This window comes from Halichoerus grypus, chromosome 13 (genome assembly GCF_964656455.1).
Source record: "Halichoerus grypus chromosome 13, mHalGry1.hap1.1, whole genome shotgun sequence".
Taxonomy (NCBI): Eukaryota; Metazoa; Chordata; class Mammalia; order Carnivora; family Phocidae; genus Halichoerus; species Halichoerus grypus.
In genome coordinates this window covers 51,936,233-51,960,251 of record NC_135724.1, presented here as the reverse complement: position 1 = coordinate 51,960,251, position 24,019 = coordinate 51,936,233, and the positions used below count along the sequence as shown (strand labels likewise).

Sequence of the window (24,019 nt, the reverse complement as noted above, 5' to 3'; positions counted from 1 at the left end):
CAGCTAGTATATTGTTGATGAATTAACTCAGTACTTTTATGGAATAATGAAAAATCCTGTCATCTTCATTTCTTCTTTAGTAGAACTTTGGCTGAATGTCCTTTTTCTCCCCTTGTTCTCAAGATTGTCTCAGGGCCCTAAGGTGGTGCTTTGTCCAATAGAAATATAGTGGGAGTCATAGGGGCGCCTGGGTGGCTCAGTCGTTAAATGTCTGCCTTCGGTTCAGGTCATGATCCCGGGGTCCTGGGATCGAGCCCCGTGTTGGGCTCCCTGCTCAGTGGGAAGCCTGCTTCTCCCTCTCCCACTCCCCGTTTGTGTTCCCTCTCTCGCTATGTCTCTCTCTGTCCAATAAATAAATAAAATCTTATAAAAAAAAATAATGGGAGTCATATGTAATTTTAAATTGCATATAGCAAAAAGAAAAAAACAGGTATAAATCTTAATATATCATATTTAACTCAGTACACCCAAAATATTATCATTTAACATGTATGTATAACAAATTAGATTATTTCACATTCCATTTTTATTTTGTTTTATGCTTACAACACCTCTCAGTTGGTTCTAGCAACATTGCGGATATAGCCACGTTGTAATGAACAGCACAACCCTAGACAGCTGTATTGAATAAAATTTTTAATTAAAAACTGTATTTTGTCCATGTGTGTTAAGTATGTTTTCACGTTTTAGAAAAATTCACTTGAAGTTACTAGATGTTGACTTATGGAAAGATAGAAAGGGAATACCAGGAATATTTGAATTTTACAATGCTGCGGTGTCATACTCTTAAATTGTTCAGTATTTTACTATATGTTAATATTATGTAACAATATTAACAAATAATTTATTATATAACTTTTTCATTATTTACAGGGCTGAGCAGGCTGTCTTCCATCCAGAATTGTGAAAACATATTGAGTCATACTGATACGACAAAAAATTGTTATTGAATTCTAGAAAGCATCTATAACCTGCTTGTCTTTGGGAAGCTCGTTGATTACTTAGAAAATATATGTACATTATTTTCCCTCAAATGATTAATTTTTTATAAGATTACTTCTCTATATGTATAGTTTTTATTTCTAAAAACGAGGATGTGATTGATTTGGAGAATCATTAACTCAATCCCTGTCCTGTGTGATGGAAGCTGCAGTGACCGTCATGTGATTGGGCAGGACTTGGTACCTATCAGTGTAAACACATGGCACAGCCTGTCCCATGCCCCTCCTTATCTCCTTCAGAGAGAAGGGGTTGAGGCGTTTTGAGCAAATCTTATTGGTAAAGTCGTGTATGTATTGCTTTTTATTTTTTTTTAAGCCATTTCCTTTCAGTTTTAACCATATTACTGTGTCGGCAAACAGTTTGCTCTCAGTTTGTCAGCAGAGCGGCTTTCCGTTTTGATAATTTAGGACTGTAACTTTGTCTCTGAAAAAAGGACATGCTTGATAAGCTAGTTCAGTTTTAAGATGTTTTACTTAGAAGATGATAGTAAAGATGAGGAGGAGGAGAAGGTTCATGAAGACTCACTAAGTAAAACTGAAGGTGTTTACCATGGAAAGGCCCCTGCTGGTATCCTGGTGAGTTACATGCACCAATGTCCTGTTGACTTTGCTTGCTTGCTCAATCTGGGTAGTACTAAGAGAAGAGGGCTAATGCCTTTTCTTTGGAAAATGTAGCACCATGCTACACCATCTTTCTACTTTTTTCTATTTATTATTTAACAAATAACTTTCTGCCTAGAAAAAATGAGGTTGCTGCTTTAAACAGAATTTTTTTAAAACTAGGTTTCAAACTAAACATATCTGGTTTTACATTTTTGCTTCTAAGTGCAGTAGTTGAGGAATAAAAAACATTTTAAAAGTTTTATGGTTTTTACTGTCCTAGCCAAAATTTTTTGAAAACTGAATATTTGAAACTAGCATTTTATTCTGGTAATATGATACAAAAGAGTGACTGCAGTCTTTCTCCTATGATTACAAAAAAAAAATATTGTAAGCTTTGCCATGTGGGCAAAATGCAAATTGAGGTGTTTTTTTTTTTTTTTTTAATGTAGACAAGATACAAAATGAATCATATAAAAGTGTTCTAGAAGTCAGCATTAAGGAAATAAAATCAGGTAGATTAAGGACAATATAATTTAACTCTACCTGTGGAACCTTTTCCTTCAAAAATCTGAAGTAAATACCATGAGGTAAAGGTATTTCTTAGGAAATTAAGGATGTATGTTTTTATGAAAACAAGTGTAAAAAACAGATAATTTCTAAAATCTGTGGCTCATAATCAGGTTGATTTTAAAGTTATATAAATTTTTGTCACCTTTAAAAATGTTATCACATTTGTATGCTTTTTGCTTTTTGGACTTGTTGATGAAAGTGTACTTGTTCAGGGTTCTCAGGAACCAATGGAACTGAACATTGTTTGAATATGAAAGGAAGTCAGGTATACAGAGAGACAGTTTACTTTTCAAATTTCCTTTTTAATAGTGTAGAGTGTATGTATATATGGATTCATCCACATTTGTTGTAAAGGTCAGTGGGGAGAATAATGCATATAGCTGAATCTTTATGAATATCTAAAAAATTCTTTTATTGAGCAGCACTAATACACACAAACCACCTATCTCAGGAAGAAGTTCTTATGCCCACTGATACTGGTGTTTTCTAGAGAGAGGTCAACGGGTATTCGATTAGACTGCATTTTATTAACAGTTCCCTTTTATGTTGATGTCAGAACATTGAAGTCCCATGAGTCACCTCCCTGCCCCAAGAGAAACTTTGATTTTTCTGAATGGCTAGTGTTAGGGTGCTAGAGTTGATATCTGCTTAATAAGCTGTACTGATGATGTAAGAGTTAGACTTTATAACTTGGGTGTGTGTGTGGGGGGGGGGGCAAGGGGGACAGGGAAAAACCTAGTTTTCAGGGTCCAGGTCCTCAGTGACCCTGACACTCCTTACTATTCATATACTGCCTGGGTGAATGTCTCCATCTTAAAGGAGATGATTTTATGGGTTTGGAACATAAATGTATAAATCTCATAATTTAAAAACATGAGAGACTTTTGTGCTTTGTTAGAAATTAGCAATTGAAAAAAGTTTCCATAATTTTTAAACAAGTGAAGATAATCCCTTTATTTGGTAAGGAAAAGGCCACATTATTTCATATTTCAATATCCTGAAGTTCCAAAATAATCTGCTGGCCTTATTTTCCACTGCTTATTTTAAACTACCTTGATTGCATTTTTAAATTAGGGCAGCATGTACTACAGGAGTGCTTAGCCAAACTTGTAATCCTAGGAAATGCTTCTAGAATCAAGTATTTCTGTGGAGACTCTAGACAGCATCTGGACATTCTTATTAGAGATGAGAACCCAGGCACAGAGGCTATGGGACCTGCTCATGGGGCAGAAGTGAGAACTTGACCTTGTGTCTTCATGTCCTCACCGCTAGCTGCAGGGAACTCCAGGAAGCAAGTGGGCAGTGCTTCTCCATCCTTATCCCTCTGTGCTCTTTCAGAGGACTTGGGCACCAGTGTGGTCGAGTCCAAAAAGCTCATTTTTTTTCAGAGAGAATTTTGTATGTTTATGTCATTTATAGTAAGATTTACTAACAAACACGGTAGTAGAAGATAGCAAGTCACCCGATAGGCGGGGCATGTGGTTTAGGGCAGTGTCTTATGCTGAGTTAGGAAATCTTCAGTGGGGGATGAGGAAGCCTCCCCTCAATCCCCCACCCTTAGCACATTTTGTCATTACTTCCTGCTGCCCGAAATCCTAGAATATCACTAGGTGAATGGGTCCAAAACCAAACACTTTCCTCCAATCCAGCATCAGGAGTGTTCACAAAACTAAATATTTAGTTGCATAGAATTTTATTTCATCTCAGAAATGTGGTGGTGTTACTAGGTAGGCAGTTTGTGGGGAGTAAATTCTCCTAGAATCTTTGTTTTCACAACTCATTTGCCTCTTTAATCCTGATGCCACAGATGAGCTCAGGAATTTTGTGGAGAGTAGCATAGAGGCTGTGGCCAGAAATATGTTTAGGCTTTTTGAAAATTATTTATTATCCATTTTTATATTTATGCCCCCATCTGTTGTCAGAAATGACTTAGAGACATGCATACACACAACTACTCCCTAATGCTGTAGAGTACATGACTGAACTGTTAATTTAAAGAAAACAAAATTCTTTTCATTCAGCAAATATCAATTATGCCACACTGGTTTTGCTAGATACTGACAATTTTTTTTTTTTTTTGCACTTACTAATATGTCTGAATTATTTGCTGCTCTGAGTTTGTGAGTAGCACAACTGGACAGATTTCAGCAAATGTCTATAAAAATGCTGCCTCTTGGGGCGCCTGGGTGGCTCAGTCGTTAAGCGACTGTCTTCGGCTCAGGTCATGGTCCCAGGGTCCTGGGATCAAGCCCCACATCGGGTTCCCTGCTCCACAGGAAGCCTGCTTCTCCCTCTCCCACTCCCCCTGCTTGTGTTCCCTCTCTCGCTGTGTCTCTCTCTGTCAAATAAATAAAATCTTAAAAAAAAAAAAATGCTGCCTCTTTTAGTTTGCCCACATCCTTGTTTCTGATTACATACTCCCAGTTAGCTTAACTGTTTCACCCAGTTGATTGGGATAATCCCAATATTGCAGATCTGATCCAGATGCTGGTCAGGCAGTGTTGTGCATAGGAAAAACAAGATGTAATCCCATCACTGTTTTTAGGTGACACATGAATCAGGTGTTGGTCCAGTCTACAGGATTTGGACACAACTGCCTGAAAGGATCTAAATAAAAATCTTACCTCTCTTGGGAAAAACGCATACCTTTTTATAAAATGTTTTACATTCACATCTTAGGTATTAAATATTCAAAATCAACCCATTTGTACTGAAGAAAAAAATTTAGACACCAATTCTAGAGTAGATAATTTTTGTTCGTGTTACACATTCTTATCTAATTGAAAGTAGGGAAAATAATTTTTATTGGTTATTCACTCTTGCTGCTTGTTCTAGAAAAATACTTATCTGTCCCTTCTTTGAAACCTGTTGCATAATCTAGAATCATTGTCTGAGCTCTTTTACTTTGCTTAACCTAGGATACTTAGGGAAGACATTTTTTAAAGGGTGGAAATAAAAGTATACTGATCTTAATGTTATTAGAGTACCATATTAACTCTGATAAAAATCATGTTTAGAACTTTGTATGCCCTTGGTGTACTATCTTAATCCTAGCCGTATCTATGTAGAAAAGACCTTCATCAGAAATTTGCCTAAAGTGAATCCCAGGAAAACCTGAAGGGAGACCTATGTAATCTCCAGATTCTTTTGAGACTTATCTAACTCCACTTGAACTGCAGATAGAGGCTATCACAAGTTAGAGGTCAAGGGGCAGTAGTTAAGATTATAGAAGTCATCTGTCATCTTTTATAGTCTAACAAAGCATGAAGTCATAACCATTATAGACTGATAATTCAGAACTTATTGGAAAAGTAATTCCTCCTTTCGGGAAAGTGAGGCAGGAGAGGAATAGGAAGTACACCCTTCAATTCTGTTCGTTCCCTGTACAGTGAGTTTTCAAGAGGGGACTGGGCATTGATGCCCTTGCCTGTAGTCCTCAGACACAGCTTGACAAGCTGCCATTTGGGGGTCTCTTGGGGCCTTAAAAAGTACTTGTACTTAGAATCTACGGGCGGTGGCCTGGTCATCAGGATTCCTCAGAACTCCTCAGTGATTCAAGTGGCAGCCAGGGACAATGATACCCAAGTCTGACCAACCCCTGGAACCCTTACTGAACTTCAAATATACACCAAAAACAAAAAAACAAGAAACAAAAACAAAACAGATTTAACAATTAAAGGGGGTACTGGATCCTAAGAATTGTTTTTAGTTTAACTACAGGGGTGTCTGGGTGGCTCAGCTGGTTAAGTGTCCGACTGTTAATTTCAGCTCAGGTTATGATCTCAGGGTCCTGGGATTGAGCCCGAGTCAGGCTCCGTGCTCAGTGGGGAGTTGGCTTGGGGATTTCTCTCTCTCTTCCTCTGCCCCTCATGTCCACTGCTCACACTCGCTCGCATGCTCTAAAATAAATAAATCTTAAAAAAAAAAAAAAACTAAACTACAGACTTTATTCGTATTTTTTTTTTCCCACTAAAGTCGTTTTTCTGTTTTGGGATCAAATCCAAAATCCCAGCTTGCTCTTGGTAATGTCACAGTAGTCTGGCAGTGACAGTTCCTCAGTCTTTCCTTGTGTTTTGTGACCTTAACACTTTAGTGAGTACTGGTCAGCTATTTTGTAGAATTTCCCTCGGTTTGAGTTTGTCTGATATTGCCTCCTAATTAGATGGAGGTCATGTATTTTTGGGAAGAATACCACAGACATGATGTCATATCAGGAGTTCCGTGATGGCGATATGTTTTATTACTGGTGAAGTTTCCCTGATTCATTTGATTAAGGTGGTATCTGGCAGGTTTCTCTACTGTAAAGTTAATGTTTTTCCTTTTGTAATGAATATTGCAAAATATTGGGGGGAGACTTTGAGAATATACAAACATCCTATTTCTCTTCAAACTTTTGTCCTCTATTTTTAACATCCATTGCATGCCATAGTTATTACTGTGGTATTCTAATAGTGGTTTTCTATCTCCCCCATTCTGTATTATTTGGAATTCATCTTTAAGAGAAAGCTGCCCCTTCTCCCTGCTTATTTATTAACTTATGTCCGTGTGGACTCATGAGTATTTTATCCTGTAGGTAATAATCAAATACTATCACTATTCAGTTGCTCAAATTGTGTTAGCTCTAGCCATTGGGAGCTCTTTCACATTAGTTCCTGTGTTCCTTTAACCTATCCCTATTTTCTTGATTTTGAACAATTTCATACTTTCTGGCACTATTAGATACTCCAGCATCAACTTGTATTTCCCTGACTCCAGCCCTGGGATTAACTACTTCTCCAAGGAGCCCTGGTTCTTTTTAGTAGAGAATGGTATTTAGAAACCAAGATCTGGGCTCTAGGTGTGCTTGTTGCTTCTACAGTGTCCTTGATTCTAGTATTCCTCTTAACAGAGAAAGCTAGGATGTTAAATGTGCATTCTAGCCCAGGTATAAACACATCAGTATTTGCGCATCTGTCCATGGAGACTTCTGATTCTAGTCTAATACCACAGGGTTTGTTTTAGCCTTCCCTCTAGGAAATTGTATTTTTAGAAGCTTCCCAGGTATTTATGATTAATCAGACTTGGGGAATGATAGCTTTGGAATATAGATCTGTTAGGTACATTGTGGACCCAAAGGTCTTGTGGCTTTGTTAAGTAGTCTTCGTTGATGAATACTCCCTTTGTTGTTGAATCATCATTGTTTTCTATTCCTGAGTTAGTCATCATTTCTTCTTACACTGAAAAGAATTTCTATGTCACTCCTACCCCTTCTAACTAAGGGAACTCAGCCAGCTAGGAGAGAAAGTCCCCAGTTTTTTGTAGTGGAGTGGGAAGCCAGTTCAGTCTTATGGCCAGCATTTTTACAAACCTTGTCAGAGAAATTGAGTGCACTTGAGGCAGTGTTAGTGGTTTGAATGCACAGGGAGGCCATGTGTATATTAGTATATATACAACCCACTCAAATGACAGAAAGTTCACAATTTCACTAAAGCCAAATTTATTTTAATCCTTGAATTACCTTCTTTTTGATAAGGCAGTCTGCATTCTTTTTCTCTAAAGCACAGCATTCTTTCTAAAGCGGGTACTTGGTCTATCAGACTTGACAATAAATCCTTCAGCCTGGGGTTGTCGAGGATGTTTAGACTGTGAACTTTAGGCCCACACGTGCTTGTTAAGTTGGTAGCTGTAAAGTTGGTTAAAGTAGGTGCAGTGACCTTCACATTCTACTGGAGTAATTCATCTGGCACGTTCCTACCTGAACTTAACAGGGTACCATATGATGGGGGTTGAGGGACTTTCAACCCAAGGACTTAACACAATTGGGACAAGTTTTAAACAACTTAATTCATCAGTGATATTAACTGAGGTTTTGGGGGGGACATGAGAAGAAGATGAATTTAGTTTAACACGTCTTTCCCTAGACCTACAAACTACAGGAACATGTTTATTTGTTCCCAGTCTCACGGCTGTTATTTCAACTGTAGAAGAGTCATGATGTCAATTCCTGACATCTAGGTCAGTGAGTAAATAGAACTTCAAATAAAGTCAGAATGTTTCAAAGGAAATTGTATCCTACCAGTGTGTGGACTAAAGTGATAGTCATCATTGAAAATACAGCATACGGTTTCCTTAGAAACCTGCTGAGATTGTGTGCTTTTCATATGTGAAAGTGAGCCTAACAATCAAATTTCCTGTTTTATCTTAGAGTTGCTTATAGTTATCAGTGATCACCACCAAAATAGGTTAGCCACAGTTGTCTTATCCTAGAAAGTTTAGGATGAGAACATCTTCCTTAAAACATATTTATAACAATTGGGGCACCTGGGTGGCTCAGTCGTTAAGTGTCTGCCTTCGGCTCAGGTCCTGATCCCAGGGTCTTGGGATCGAGCCCCGCATCGGGTTCCCTGCTCGCCGGGAAACCTGCTTCTCCCTCTCCCACTCCCCCTGCTTGTGTTCCCTCTCTCTCTGTCTCTCTCTGTCAAATAAATAAATTTTAAAAATCTTAAAAAAAAATTAAACATTTATGACTATAATGTAGTCATACCTTTAGGGCTACTCATAATAGAAAGCTTAACATTTTTCATGTATGATAGCATGTGGAAGAATCCTGATGGCCTTCTAAAAGCATTTATGAAATTCCTACTTACACATGGCCTTGAAAATTACTAAACTTAGCATTAGTGTTTTTAGGAGCTTATGGTCCCAAGATACAGTAAAAAGCCTGGGCATTTGAGACAGACATATCTGAGCTTTTGTCTGTCAATCACAGTGTAACTATTTGGCTCTATGTAAATTGCTTTGTCTCCATGTAAGTTGAGCCCCAGTTTTCTTGCTACTACAATGCATATGGCATTTACCTCACCTAATTGTGAAGATTAAATGAGATGAGGTATATAAAATGGCATTTGGAAGGGATAAATGTTTTGCCCTCTTCTCTTTTTCCCCCCATCACTTTCGCATGGCTAACACTAGGAAGAATATGGAGCAAAACATCTGAATTGTAGGTTAGGTTATATGTATTTTTTCAAGGATATGCATAGCTTAAAAAGTTATAGTGTGAGTAATTAAAAAGAGTTTGAATTTTCACCCGTGTAAGTGAATCTCTATTTTAAAGTAACTCCCACATATGAAAAGCCAAACTTGTAAAACAATTAAGTTATTACCACTTTGTAAAATAATTTAAAGGATTTATTTTAATAGCAAACTTCTCCCAGGACACCAAAGATATTTTAAAAACAATAGCTGCAAAATCAACCTTGCAAAAATACATCTAAAGCAGTCCCATTCCTAAGTTATTTACCCAATGAAATGAAATTATGTTCACACAAAAGCCTGTATACAAACGTTTTTGATGGCTTTATTTGTAATCGCCAAAAACTGGAAACAAGCCAGATGTCTTTCAGCTGGTAGATGAATAGACAAACTTTGGAACATCTGAGTAGTGGGATACTATGTACTTAACACCAGGAGACAAAATGCTGATACCTGCCACAATACTGATTAATTTCAAATGCATTATGTTAGGTGAGAGAAGCCATATTCAGAAGGCTACATACTATATAGTTTCATTTATGTGACATTCTAGAAAAGACAAGGATTATAGAGACAGAAAACAGATCAGTGGTTGGCAGGGGATGGGGGAAAAGCATGGACTACAGAGGGGCGGGGGGCATTTTGGGAAAGGATCTAGTTCTATATTTTGATTATGGTGGTTATTATGTGATTGCATGGTTAAAACTGTACACTAGAAAAGGGTTAATTTTAGTCTATGTAGAGTACACCTTCATTCTTTTTTTTAAGATTTTATTTATTTGACAGAGACACAGTGAGAGAGAGAACACAAGCAGGGGGTAGTGGGAGAGGGAGAAACAGGCTTCCCACGGAATAGGGAGCCCGATGCGGGACTGGATCCCAGGATCCCAGGATCATGACCCGAGCCAAAGGCAGACGCTTAACGACTGAGCCATCCAGGCGCCCCAGTACACCTTCATTCTTTAAAAAAAGAATTGATTTTGAATAGGTCAAGGTATAGCTATTTGAAATTTTAAAATTGCATTTCATAGCAGACTTGGCATGAACATTTAGCCAGAAGTTTGTATATGCTGATAGGTATAACCATTAAACTAATGTTGACTAAGTAATAGTTTAATGTCTTTCATTATTAACTATAAATGGAATCTTAAACTCATTACATTTCTTAATGATTTCACTTCTGTGTTTCTCTCTAGTCTCCAGTCAGGTTAAATGTTCCTGTAACATAATCTGTCACCTCATATATGAGTAGATTGGGCATATTTTAGGGCATATTTATGACAGGAAAAAGCATGAACTAAATTATCAGAGACTTGCCTTCGTTTCAAGCATTATTCTGTAATTTGGGAAACAAAGGGAGAAGTGACGAAGAGAAATACAAGAACTGTTAAATTTTATAGAGCTGCAATAGTCTGAAACGATTTTGGTCACAGGAGTGATACGAGGGTTGAGGCAAGTAGTTAGGGCCCACCTTTCCTAGTGTGCTGCTAGCCTCTTTAGGATCTACGCAAGGAACACGTACTTCATTATGCGTAGTGAAATCTAAAGATACGTGTAAAATTGAACATTTAGTTTTCCTTGCTCTGTGCCAATTCTGTTGCTTTAAAAGGTGAATATTTTGTTAAATTGCTGAGCATTAGGAAAATGAAACTGTTGCTACCAGCTATTTACCTTGAAGGCTGTGCCTTATAGAATTCTAATGTTGGGCATTTTCATGTAAGTAGACTCGCTAGTAGGAAATGATAACCTAAGTTCTGTTTCACCCTGTTTTCTATAATAGTCTTTGGTCATGGTATGATCATTGTCACCTTCTGCCTTACCTCAGCTTCAGCTGACTTCCGCATACTGACTTCCCCTGACAGACCAGCCAGTGGTCTCTTCTACAAGTTGCTCTGGGGCTGCCCTGTGTTCTTCAGAGCGATCTGCACAGATGTCATTTGTTCTCACGGGGATATTTTTAGATTTACCCATCGAAGGTGGGTGTCATTTTTAATTGTCACTCACATACACCAGATTTATGCAAGTTTTTTTCGGTGAAGTCTTAACTAGCATCTGGAGAAAAGCATTGGTTTCAGAATATCTGAGCATTGGTTTTGGAACATTGGGTTGGCCCCCACTATTCTTGGCATTTTTCTTAATGTGCGGCTATGTGTATATATACACACATATCTTCATTTACTTCTTGAATTTCTCTCTTATTTAGGTTACAGTACAAAACATTGTGTATATTTCTCTCTCTCCTTGCTGATTCTGTTCACTGGATCTTGCATTCATTGATTCATACATTTGTTGGTCCAAAAATACTCATTAAAAACCTCTCATTGCTAGGCACTGTGCCAGGTTTTGGGGAGACCGTGAAGCATACAACCCATCTTTCTTTGTCGGAACTTTGGAGGTGGGGTACTGTGGTGAGTGCCTTTGTGCTGTGGTAGGGAAAGGGCAGGGTGGGGCTCCCTGGACGCACATAGCCACAGACCCCTTGCTGCCTGCGGCTTTCTTAACCATTGAGCCCATGCCTCCTCGCCCCATCTCTTTTTGATCTTCTTTTTGATCTTCTTTTGGATTGTGCTCTGTGTGGGCATACTTTATTCCCATCTCTTCCCATCTCTTCTTTCTTATGAAATATTAGATTAACAGCCAACAGTAGTAGCTGGATAGATTGAGAAGAAAACTTAGGTTGGATTTTGGAGGATTGTCCAAAAAATTATTAGGCCAGTAACTGGGGTGGAAAGTAGGGAATTGATGGTTTTTGAACATTAAATAGGGGACACAGTCCTTCCTTCAGTTGTACCTGCTGAAAAGTCAAAGCAAATATTCTAGTAAAACTTGGGACCACCACTTGGGAAAAAAATGTATCTTGCTGTGGCGGCAAAGTGTCTTCCCTTTTTTCAACCTTACTCAGCCCAAGATAATTGTTCATCCACTTTGTAGCTAGTGAGCATGGTGAAATCACAGAGAAGTGAGCTCAGTAAGCAGAAATCTGTGCTTGCAAACTTCCTTGAAGAGAATATGTCGTGACAGATTAGAAATCAATTTATCGACTCACCGGCTAAAACTTAAGGCCAGCCTCATGTTTTCTCATTAAAAAAAAAAACAAACCAAACTTAAAAAAAATATTGTCAAATCACTATGTTGTACACCTGAAATTAATGTAAGCTTGTGTGTCGACTATACTTTAAAAAAAAAAAAGTTCTGAGTTGTTCAGGGGAAGAAGGCTTTCACTAGTTTTCTCAGGGTGTTTTTTTGGTGGTGGGGAGGGCGGGTTGTAGAGAGTTCGAAGTGGCTTTATCAGGTCAGAATCAGTATCCACCTATCTGTATTTAAGTCCTTTGTTGGTAAACATCAGAAATGGACACTGAACCATTTCAAAGAAACTTATGACCATTCATGAGTCAGAGAAGTGATGAGAGGGCAAGGTGTGGGGCTCTGTGGCATCTCAGTGTCTTGAGCTGGTGGGCCTTCTGGATTATTGCTCAAGTAGCTCAGCCCAGCTAGATTCTTGTTGCTTTGGCTCTCTATACACACTTTGTCTGGGTCAGAGGTCTCCCTACCCCATCAGTCAGCTGGTGCCAAGGTCTAAGTCCCAAAGCGCAGATATGGTTACTAGGGATTTATTTACCCCTTTGGAGGGTTTTCTGAAAGATGAAATCATTGTGATCCAGGGAGCCTTATAATTACCCTCTGATCTAGCTGTTGCATCATGGATCTGTTCAAATTCCAAAGCAGGAATATCGGGTCAGAAAATTTCCTCTTCTCACCTATCTATCCTGAAGGTTGATGTTGAATAGTATTGGGTTAAAATTAAGGAAGGAACTGCTAGGAGAGCAATCTTCCCAGATCAGAATTTTTATAAATGAGGGGTACCTGACTGGCTCAGTTGGTAGAGCATGCGACTCTTGATCTCGGGGTCTTAAGTTGGAGCCCCACATTGGGTGTAGAGATTACAAAAAAAAATCTTAAAATTTTTTTACAGAACCACTGCCAGTCTAGAATTCAAGTCTTATGAAATGATCAGGTCAGCTGTTTATTAGAATATATGAAATTCAAGGTCTATTTAGTTTGGGTTACACGTCAAGGTAATAGATACGCCTTAAAGGACAGGATACTCGGTTTTCCCAAGCTGAATCAGGACTGGGAGGACAAAGTTCATGCAGTAGAGACTGAGTTAGTTCCCAAACCTGGATGCCTATTAGAATCATGGAGAACCGATCCTTAAGACCCCACTTCCAGTTTTTTATGTCTGGATTGGGGTCCGGGAATCTACATTCTTCAGCACCAAAACTTGATTCTGTTACAGGTGGTCAGAGGACTACTCTTTGGAAATAGTAACCTTGCAGTGTGGTCCTTGTCAGTTTTCTTCGCTTAGCAGGGAAAAAAAGTTGGTTAGACCTAAAACAGTCCGTGACTGTGCCTTCAAACAAGGGAGGTGATAGGGTGGTTCTTCTCTAGAAAGACACCTCAAAATCTACAGGGAACTGACTAGAAACCCAGATCCTCCAAAGAACACCTCATCCTGGCTAAATCTGTGTCTCAGGAAAGAATCTTCTGAGGCTAGACCCCAGCTCCGAAAGATTTCTAGAATTCTCCTGTACATCTTCTCTAAAGAAAGATCCAAGACAGCAGCCAAGGCTTTAAGCCTTCTTATAGTTCATTTTATGATAGACTGATTTTGGAGGTAGCAAAAACAGGCATGGAATTTTATTATAGGATCTTTTGCTTTTACGTGGAGCTATGCTTCCCTAACCTGGGTCATCTTCATAATTAGTTATTAAACTTCAAAAAAATTCAAGAAAATTTGCATTTCAAAAAACTGTTAAGGATGATTTTCATAAACACAAAATTTTGAACCAGTGCAATAAGTAAAAATTTTTGAAGTTTAGCCTTAGTAGGAAGTTCCCCACCAAGTCTGCCCTTTTTATTTCCATATTTAAGTTGGTTTCTTCATTCAGCAGTATTTACTGAATCCCATCTATGTGCCAGATGTATTTCTAGCTCTTGTCTAGAAATTGTGGCGATCCTAACCAGCTGCTTCCTTTCCCTTAGCATCGCCTTGGGTCTGTCACAGGTCCTACTGATTTTCAGTCTCCTCTGCACTTCTTCTGCCTTTAGAGCTGTGCTGTCTCTTATTTGAATTGTACAGTACTCCGGAATTTTGCTGGGAGACACTGGGTTTTAGTTTACAGATTCTGTACACGGGGACTGAATGGTCCTAGAAATGAAGGAGAGCCCTGTTTCCACAATCGCGGGACAGAAGGGGACCTGCTGTGATCTTGAGGAGACTTCAGGGCAATGCATTTTAGAGGTGCAGCTGTCAGCATTTCCTCATGGACTTTAGTTTTAAGGAAATCAGATGGGCCTTACTGCACCATCTACTTTGGAGCCCTGGGGTAAGGCCCTTCCCTCACCAAGGGCAAGGGCTGTTCCTTATGCTGCGGCTATTTCCTGTTCTTAAGGCAGCTGTTTATAAAATAAGAAAAATTAAACAAATTAGCATTTTGTTATGATGGGGGATTAAAAAGCTGAGTGGTACAAAGTAAGGCATTTATTTGAATTTAAATGGCCAAGAGTGGCTTCTCCAGGAAAGCTGGGTTCCTTTTCAGGCTTAGTGTCAGTTGTCTGTTCTCACTCAGAGGTAGTACTATTTTGTATAGTTTTCCGTTACATATGTCTGGCCAACTTGAACCTCATTTAGTTCTTTGTGATCTCCATATTGTCTGCTGGCCACCGAGTAAATGTTAGAAAATGTCTTGACAGGATGTGGGCAAGTCCTCTGGGGGACTTTTCATTCGCAAATGCCTGACCTCCCAGACTAGGGAGAAGCTTTCAGCAGGTGCTTCTGTGTCTGCCCTTGCTGCCTTTCATCTCCTTACTTTTTTCAGAGTTCAGTTCTCAGCTGATAGTGCCCTCCAGTTCATGCTTGGCTACCTTTAAGAGACTCTGGAATTCCTGGAGGACTGTAGGACTTAAGTACAACTTGAGTTCAGCCCTGAGATCTCTTGTCCTCAGGGTTACCAGCTCACCTTGAGAGGCCCATGATTTAAGTTACTGTGGGAAGTAGCAAGAAGGTTGGGATCCTGAGTCACAGTACAGCTGGGTTCTAGTGAATAATAATGGAAAATAAATACCTTTTTTCTCAGCCTAAATGTAAAATGAAATGAAAAATGTCTGTCTTATATAACCTAAATTCTCTTTTTGAAGATCAAATGAAGTATGTTTGAGAAAGTTCTTAAAAAATATTAAGTGCTACTCAAAGGCAGAATATAAGCTTGGATGCCTGGAGGAGGTTGGTCTAGGAGCATAGGTGTAAGCTGGAATGTGTACAAGGCAACAGTGTTCTGGTGTTTGTTTCCTGAAGTATCTAGAAGTTTCTGTTCCCTCATAGCACACTCCTCACATCTGTGAGCAGAAGGTTAGAATGTTCAGGGCAGGTTCTTGGATAAAAGCTGTTCATCTCTGTCCACAAGCCCCGACCACACGTGATCTCCCAGGAAGTCTACTTCCTAATCTTGAAATGCAGGCCTAGCAGGAAATAGTATTCAGTGCTACCTCTGGTGATAGCGTGTAGAGGAGACTTGGAGGGCCAAGCAGCCTTAAGTAAAAATAATATTCCAGTTGCTAAAAGCAGCCCACTTGCAACAAGAAATCCGGAGGGGGGGACGGTCTCATCAAGGCTTTTGGGATCCGTGCTTAGAGCATTTCTGTCACTTAGAGATGCGGTTAAGGACAAGGGCTCTAGAATCAGACTTGAGTTTGAATATCAGCTTTACCACTTAGTGTGGTGACATTGGACAGTGCTGAACCTCAGTTTCCTCATATAAATGGGAATATTGATCTCTAATATTCAGGAACTAAAGTACAGGCTTACATAGCACTTGACATGTGATGGACATTATAACACCTGTAGTTGTGTTTGTTAGTAGTAGTACTGCTAACTAGTTAATAGTATTGAATAAATATATGAAGGTAAACTTAAAACTTAGGAAACAGATTTTGATGATATATATGAGTGGTTTGGAATGTATCCATTTTTGTATTGATCACAATTTAGAAATTGTGTTTTTTAATAACGCCTATATCTCTTTTCCTTAGCAAAAATTATTTTTGAACATATCACCTTTAAATAATGTGGGGCAGTTTTTATAGGAAGAGGATCTGTACTTGAACCTATTTACTGATGGATTCCATTTATAAATCTCTACTACATATTATGATGGTTTATTTAGTTTCTCTGATGCTCAGGAAAAGCTGCTAAACAAATCTTTAAATTTTTGGTAAATAATTGAATCTTGAAAGCTACTCATTTATTCCAGATACTAGTGTATGTTTACTTTAAAATATTTGATAAGAAAAATCTGGTAGTGGACACTATTGAATTTTATTCATGAAGGACTGATTGAAATCTATTGAATTTTATGCATAAAGGGCCATTTAGTTTCTGATAAGTATTTTAGTTACTGTCTTCTGATTCTTTCCATTTTTAGTTTAGTGATCAGTAAGTGCCTCCCTGTCTTGGGAGCTCCCAATATTTAACCCAGCCCATGGGAGCCAGGGCCTGCACCTAAACACACTTTACATTGTATACACTGTGTATCAGTCAGGTCTGTCTGCACCACTGTGTCTAGTTTTGGATCTCCCATTTAAAGAAAGTTCTCTAGTTTGTCATAAAAGTGAAAGTAAACCCAGTCATTTTAGATATTTTAAGGAAGAAGAATGTTTAGCCCAGAATAGATGAGACCTAGTTATGGTTGTACAACAAACTCTTCGGTGTAAGTGGTATCATTTAGAAGAGGGTGTCGCATATCCATTGTGAGTTCTAGTGGACATAGTAACTAGGGCTGTCTGATAACAGTTATGAACTTCTTGGTGAAAGGAGTGAGTCTTTGTCAATGAAGTACCCCAACATTGAAAAACAGTAGGGCAGTTATGATGTTTAAGAAGATAACGTGTCTTAGTTCAGGCTGCCATAACAAAATACCACAGATTGGGTGGTTTAAACAACATTTATTTCTCACAGTTTTGGGGACTGGGAAGTCCAAGATAAGGTGCTGGCCAATTTTAGTTCCTAGTGAGGGCCCACTTCCTGGCTTGCACACAACCACCTTCTCTCTGTTTCCTCACATAGTAGGAGGAGAGAACATGAGCTCTCCTAATGAGAACATTAATCCCATCTTGGAGGTCCCACCTCTTGACCTCATCTAAACCTGATTACCTCCCAAAGGCCCCATCTCCAGATACCCTCACATTGAGGGTTAGGGCTTCAACATAAGAATTTGAGAAACAGACACAAATAGTCCATAACAATATTTAACCTTTTTAAGCCTTAATTTTATTATCTTTAAAAATAGAAATAATAATATTTACTCATTCATAAGGTAGTTCTGAGATAATGCATTTTGGTACATACATAGTGGGGTGCCTGGGTGACTCAGTGGGTTAAGCATCTGACTCTTGATTTCAGCTCAGGTCATGATCTCAGGATCGTGAGATCGAGCTCTGGCTCTGCATGGGGCATGGAGCCTGCTTGGGATTCTCTCTCCCCCTCCATCTGCTCCACCCCTGCCTTTAAAATATTGTTAAGAATTTGGTACATAGTAAGATCTCAAAAAATGAGTTGCTGCTACTGTGATGATTAATTTTACCATATTTCAGGGATGTGCTAGAAGTGCTTTTGGTATTTGAAAGACTGGTCTAGATACTTTCAGTTCTAAGAATCAGTTAATACATGTTTATATTTTCTTTTGTGCTTGTGAGCCTGAAGATAGGGATGCTGCTCTATGAACATCCTTCAGTTCCACATTCCTCTCTCTGTATTGGCATCTTTATGTCCATCTGCTTTCTGATTATGTATGTATTCTTATTCTGTCTTTGCTTTGTCTCTGAATTTCCATCTGTCTGTCTCTGCATCCCCTCTCTCTTATTCTCCGTCCCTGTCTGTCCTTGAATTTATTTTCTCTCTTCTACTGTTTTTTTCTCATCATTCGCTCTAATGAATAATTTACAGTGTATATTATTTTGCTGTATTTTTTAATCTTTGTTTTATTCAAAAGGTAGTGTCTTCAGTGAGGTGTATCCCTGACATGTGACTGTGGGTACTTAATCGTCTTTCTGCCCCTGTTCGGAGTCCCACTTTCCCAGGCATTGAACAGGACAGGTGTCAGGCCTGAATTTGTTCTCACTTAGCTTTATTATGGCTAGTGCTGGGCTGGACATGTAGGAATGAAGTTTTTTGGTGATAGATAATGCTTAAAGAAGAAGCTGTTTAACGTATCATGTGTACAACAACCAACTGCTTTCCCCACAGACATAACCATGAGGGAGCCCCCTTCCCCAGTTTAGTTGGAGTGCCCCTCCTAGCAGAAGTGTGCCCCTCATTCCCAGGGTGTAGGGAATTAGTTACAGCAGCAGGACTCCCTTTACTTTTGTTTTCCCAGCCTTCATAATACACACAGAATTGTTTTATATCTGCTAAGAAAAAAAAACAGTCATTTGATAGAGTATATTTTTCTACATTTAGCAACTGGCATTTACACAGTAGACTGTCTTGTATAACAGTGCATCCTTTAACCATGGTAATTAAAATCATTTTGAATAGATGTAGTTACACTTATTTATGGATCCTATGTTCTAGTTGATGTAAGCTCCTTACACATTTAGTTTTTAAGACTTGTTTTATGGCTGAATGGAGATGCTTGAAGTTAACATTTTTCATTTTCTTTTAAGAAAAGAATATATATAATTATATAATTAGTTACGAAATTTTTAAAAATTTGTAACAAAACTCATTTTTAAATTGCCACCAGTCAAGCAGTAATACAAAGATTGACTTCTTGGGTGGTGGTTCATGTACATGCTGTGACAATCAAAAAGCATGTTGTGAACATCTATTACTTAACGGAATATGAACATGATACATGCAGCAACCTGGATGAATCTCTATAGCAATAGAAGTGGGAAAAGGCAATCACAAAACATTATATACCATATTCCATTTATATAACTTTCTTAAAAATGACAAAAATAACAAGTGAAGAACAAATTAGTGGTTGTCAGGGATTAAGGAGAGAGTGACAGAAGTGGCTGGGTGTGGCTATAAAGGCCAATAGAATGAATCTTTGTGATAATGGAAATGTTCTCCATTTTGACTGAATGAATATTGATATCCTGATTGTGGTATTGCACTAGAATTCTGCAAGATGTTGCCATTGGGGAAACTGGTTTAAAGGATACATGGGATCTCTTTGTATTATTTCTTAAAACTACATGCCTGTGAATCTACAGTTACTGCAAAATAAAAAATAGTAATTTTTAAAAATGAGATGTAATACGAATATTCTGATGAAATATTATTTCCTCCCTACATGTTTCTCTTTTTTTTTTTTTGTCTTATTTATTGATGGTTCATTTGATCATTCCTTTATTCACTGAGGAAATCATTATTGAACACTTGCCTAGTTTGGCCTTACCAAATGAATCCTTCTAAAACCAAAATCACACCAACTTGTAACTGTTTTGTAAAGGATACTGCCCGATTTAGTAGTGAGTTTAGCAGTTAGTTTACATCCTCAAAGTTATCTCTTCTGTAGATAAATTTTGGGGCCTTGGTAACATTAAAATATTCAAAAAATTTTCTGGGATAAAATTGTGGCTGTGCTTAATGGTGTAAAACTGGTGGGTCTTGATTACACATTCATCTGTGTAGAAGAGGAGAAAAAAAAGTTTAAGTGGAATCTGGGCACTGCCAGCAGGCACACACTCACTTGTGGGGAGTAGGGTGAGTTTCTCTAGAGGCAGATGTCCTGGCAGGCCCCTAAGTTTTCCCAGTGGAGTAACATTCTTTCTCCCAATTCAGCTTTGGACTTACCTGACAACATAGAATGTGATCTTTGGTAACTTTTCTGAGCATGTAACTTTGAGCTTAAGGCTCCTGAAAAGCTGAGTTTAAAGAGACAACTGTGCTTATGATGAATGACCTAAAGAATAATCTGTCTGTTCTCTGGTTCAGTAAAAGTTGGCCTCTGGATTAGCCGGAGCTGTGGAGGATCTCTTGTTTGGTCTATGTCCCACCTGTCCCCAGGAGAATGATTTGCTGAATTGTGCTTTGACATAATACGAGGGGTGTCGGTGTCTCATGAATGAAATGTGGTATTTGATAGCTGGAGATGGAACTTGACATCCTTGGGACTGATGAGGAGCTATTTTTTTCTAATTAGTAAAAGTTGAGGGAGATTCAAGGAGACTTCCCCACTGGTCTTCAACACCTACTGTATGGTGGGCTCCCCAACCTGTGGTCTTAGCTGCAGCCACAACGGATGTGGGGCACAAGAGGAAGCATTTCCTCTCATCCTTCAGCCCTGGTCAGGTGCACACTCCTATCCTTCCTTGACCCTTTCTGGAGGAGCATTTTAGAGCCTAGTGATCCTGATTTGACTAATTATTGTTGAGCAACACGATTAAAACCCTTTTCTTTGCTTTGTAGAACATGAATATATGTTCCAGTGAGTTGTGTTCAAGTATTGAGGGGATTTTCAATAAAAGTAATGTTATAAATAGGTTAGACCCGGTCTAGCTCACCCAGAGTTTATTTAATCTAGCATGTCTCTGAACCATATCCTATTAATAGTTTTGTAGAAAACTCATCTCTCACTTACTTGTCTTCAGCAGAAACAACCTGTTTTCTGGTTTCTTCTGGAGGTGATCATTGGTCATTTTTTCTGCTTGGCTGCTGTGGTCAGGGTGGATGCAGTTGCCTCACGTTCCCAATGATCTTGGGCAAGAGGGCAGTGGTGGTAGTCTGGGTTCTTTGGTGGTTCTGTGCAGATTCTAAACTTTAGGGGTAACACGGGCAGCTGTAGGATCCATGATGATGGAAAAGAAAAGGGAACTTACGCATGCCTGAGGCCCTGGCTGGGACAGCCTCTCACAAAAGGACCACCTGATTTTGTCCTTGTGTGGAAATGTGTAAAAACAGTGGTAGCATGAGACTTACTGGTTCGAAATCAGCAAGGTTAATAAAATATGTAATATGGTTTACAAATGTGCAATGTCTTTTTAATTACTACTGTTTTTTTCTTTGTCATTAGATCCACAAATTCATTGTTACTATCTCATATAAATTTTTTTTTGTCTTTGTAGTTTCAAACCATGAATTATGTGGGACAGCTGGCTGGGCAGGTGATTGTCACTGTGAAGGAACTCTACAAGGGCATTAACCAAGCCACTTTGTCCGGGTGCATCGACGTCATTGTGGTGCGGCAGCAGGATGGCACCTATCAGTGCTCGCCTTTTCACGTTCGGTTTGGGAAGCTGGGGGTCCTGAGATCCAAAGAGAAAGTGGTGAGTGCAGGGGACAGCTTGTTCTCGAAGAGGGTGAAAGGTTAGATGGTAACAGAATAAATTGTTCTTATGTGCTTTCCGGGCTTCCCCCCACCGCCGCAGAGGTTGGGGGGATGCACATCTGTATGACGTTGAAGATAATGGTATAAGAAGTCAACCTTTATGTGTTATTTTGAAGTTGCTGCTGAATATAAGTCTTACTATAGAAGGTCTCTCCAAGGGGGCAAAAAAGGCTGAAAATTAATCTTGATAATCCTATTTGTTGCAACTCAGAAGAACAAAATAGAGAAACTGGAGTTATAAATGGGGAAGGTTAGGTGTCTTTGAAAAGTTTATTTACCTTATACAGCACTTTAAAATATTTAAGGAAGGAACACCTGGGTGGCTCATTTGGTTATGTGTCTGCCTTTGGCTTGGGTCATGATCCCAGGGTCCTGAGATGGAGTCCCACGTTGGGCTCCTTGCTCAGCAGGGACCCTGCTTCTCCCTCTGCCTGGCACTCTCCCTGCTTGTGCGCTTGCTCACTCTCTGTCTCTGGCAAATAAAATTAAAAATTTATAAAATATTTAGGGCATTGCCTTCATACCAATTGTGAATGGGATAGACTGATGTAATTCAGAATACATTACATTTATTTAAACAAAATTAATGCCAAATTTGTTTTGACAAAGCTGTTAAATCTTATTTGTATCTAAATTTTGTTAGTAATACCAGGACTTGTCTCCTGATCTTACTAAATGCAAACCTACGTGCCATAGGCTTGTTGGCTTTTATTTATTTTGGGGAAGATTCATTCAGAAAGAAAATAATTTGTGTTGGTTTTCCTTTTTCTTACATTCTCCACCTTCAAGTAATGGAGCGATGGGAAGGCTTGTAAATGTATTTGATGTCAGTCAGTTTAGAACACTGAGCTGGTAATAAAACCTTGCAGGTACATGGTGGTAGTTTTCCTTTCTACTCTTACCCCACATTATCTACCTGAACAATGTAGGGAGATTTTGTCAGGATTTTGAAAGATTCACAACATATTGGGGCACAGAACTATGTTAGAGGACCACTGGCATAAGTTGGAAACATCTTATTCCTTAAAATAGAAATTTCTATCTTAATTAAACATAGGTTGTTTTGAGAATGGAAGAAAACTTTTACGGGTTTCACAGCACTAGATACTCTCCCTTCCTGCCCTCCCCTACCACCCCCCAAACACATCTTTTTTTCTAGGGGTTATAAATCAGTTCTCCTCTGGAGAGCCATGTTGCAGGGTGGCAGGGTTTGTGTGGTCTGGCCTCTGTTCAGTCACCCTTTGGAAACCAAAAGCAGTCACGCAGTTCATTTAGTAACTTGGAAACTGCCCATTGCAAAACAGTGTTCGGCCACAGTTAGGCTTCTTGGAATTTTTTATTTCTTGCCAGTAACACTAACCTGTAGTACTTTCAGACTTTATCTGCTCTGGGAGAATTTGTACGAAACTGTTTATGCACTGAAATTTCCCATTAGCTTTGTAAGGATCTATTCATAAAATGGCTTATATGGCACTTTTGTTTGTTCTTCTGTGATCTGTGTTTTTGATCAGCAGATTGGTTAAGTCTTCTGGCCTTTCAGAATGGAATCTGCAGGCTGTTGTATATGTAAGCATTTGTGTATCTGTAAATGGTGTCTGGACAGACAACATACCTCTTTCTACGTGCTGTATGCTTCCAATTAAGATGTACAGTTTCTGTACAAGGCTGCCCAAATGGTTGTGTTAAATATCTTGTCTCACCCTTGGATTATTTAATAGGAATCTATCCACGAGACACAGGAAAAGAGAAAATTACTTCTTTTGCACTAATATCCCAGAAATCCAAAGGATGTGTTTAGAAGGAAATTTGGCTATTTAACCGAAACACAGCTTTCCTTTGAGAGTAAAACCGAAACCATGTCTGCCTTGAGATACTCAGGCAATTTGGATTAACTATTTGTCTTATTTTAGGTCAGTTTGGATTAGGGAAAGCTATTCATTGATTTTAAACTAAGACCCCAGTTATGGTGACACATATGAAGTAGACTTGAAATCATAATCACCTTTAAGCCTCTGGTTAGGGAAATAATAATAATTTTCCCACTGTCATTGGTATGTTCTTGTTTGATAGAACACCAATACTCCCAGTATACTTCAAAACTCAAGAGTTGAATTTCAGAAGGTAAACCTGTAGTTGATATTTTAAATATTAATTTTGTTGTGATTTAACACAAAACTTATTGAAGTTAAATAACCCAGTGTATTAGACAGGAATTTTCCATTGTGGGTGACAAAAATCCACCTCGCACTAGCTTAAACAGAAAAGGGAATTTATTGGCTTGTATAACTAAAGTCCAGGGGCATTTGAATTAATCAGGGCTTTATTTAGAGTCTGAGGGTGTTACCAGAACTCTGTCTCCTCCCACCTCTCAGCTCTGCATCCCTTTGTGTGTGTGCTTTCTAAAATGCAAGATGGCCACAATACCTCCAGGCTTACTTC

The 24,019-nt window shown here is 38.8% G+C and overlaps 1 protein-coding gene across 5 annotated transcripts in view; it reads left to right on the top strand.

The window, feature by feature from the left end:
* The window catches only part of LPIN2 (lipin 2), an 85,657-nt gene that overhangs the window by 26,025 nt on the left and 35,613 nt on the right, over positions 1 to 24,019 (top strand). For 2 of the 5 annotated variants that reach the window (XM_036122336.2, XM_078060561.1), the window contains exons 1-2: positions 1,347 to 1,577; positions 21,318 to 21,518. In XM_036122336.2, coding sequence (XP_035978229.2) covers positions 1,467 to 1,577; positions 21,318 to 21,518 — 312 coding nt within the window. In that variant the 5' untranslated portion in view covers positions 1,347 to 1,466. Of the gene's footprint in view, positions 1 to 1,342; positions 1,578 to 21,317; positions 21,519 to 24,019 lie in introns of those variants that run through there. The other 3 variants (XM_036122337.2, XM_036122334.2, XM_036122333.2) reach the window with 2 other exon arrangements.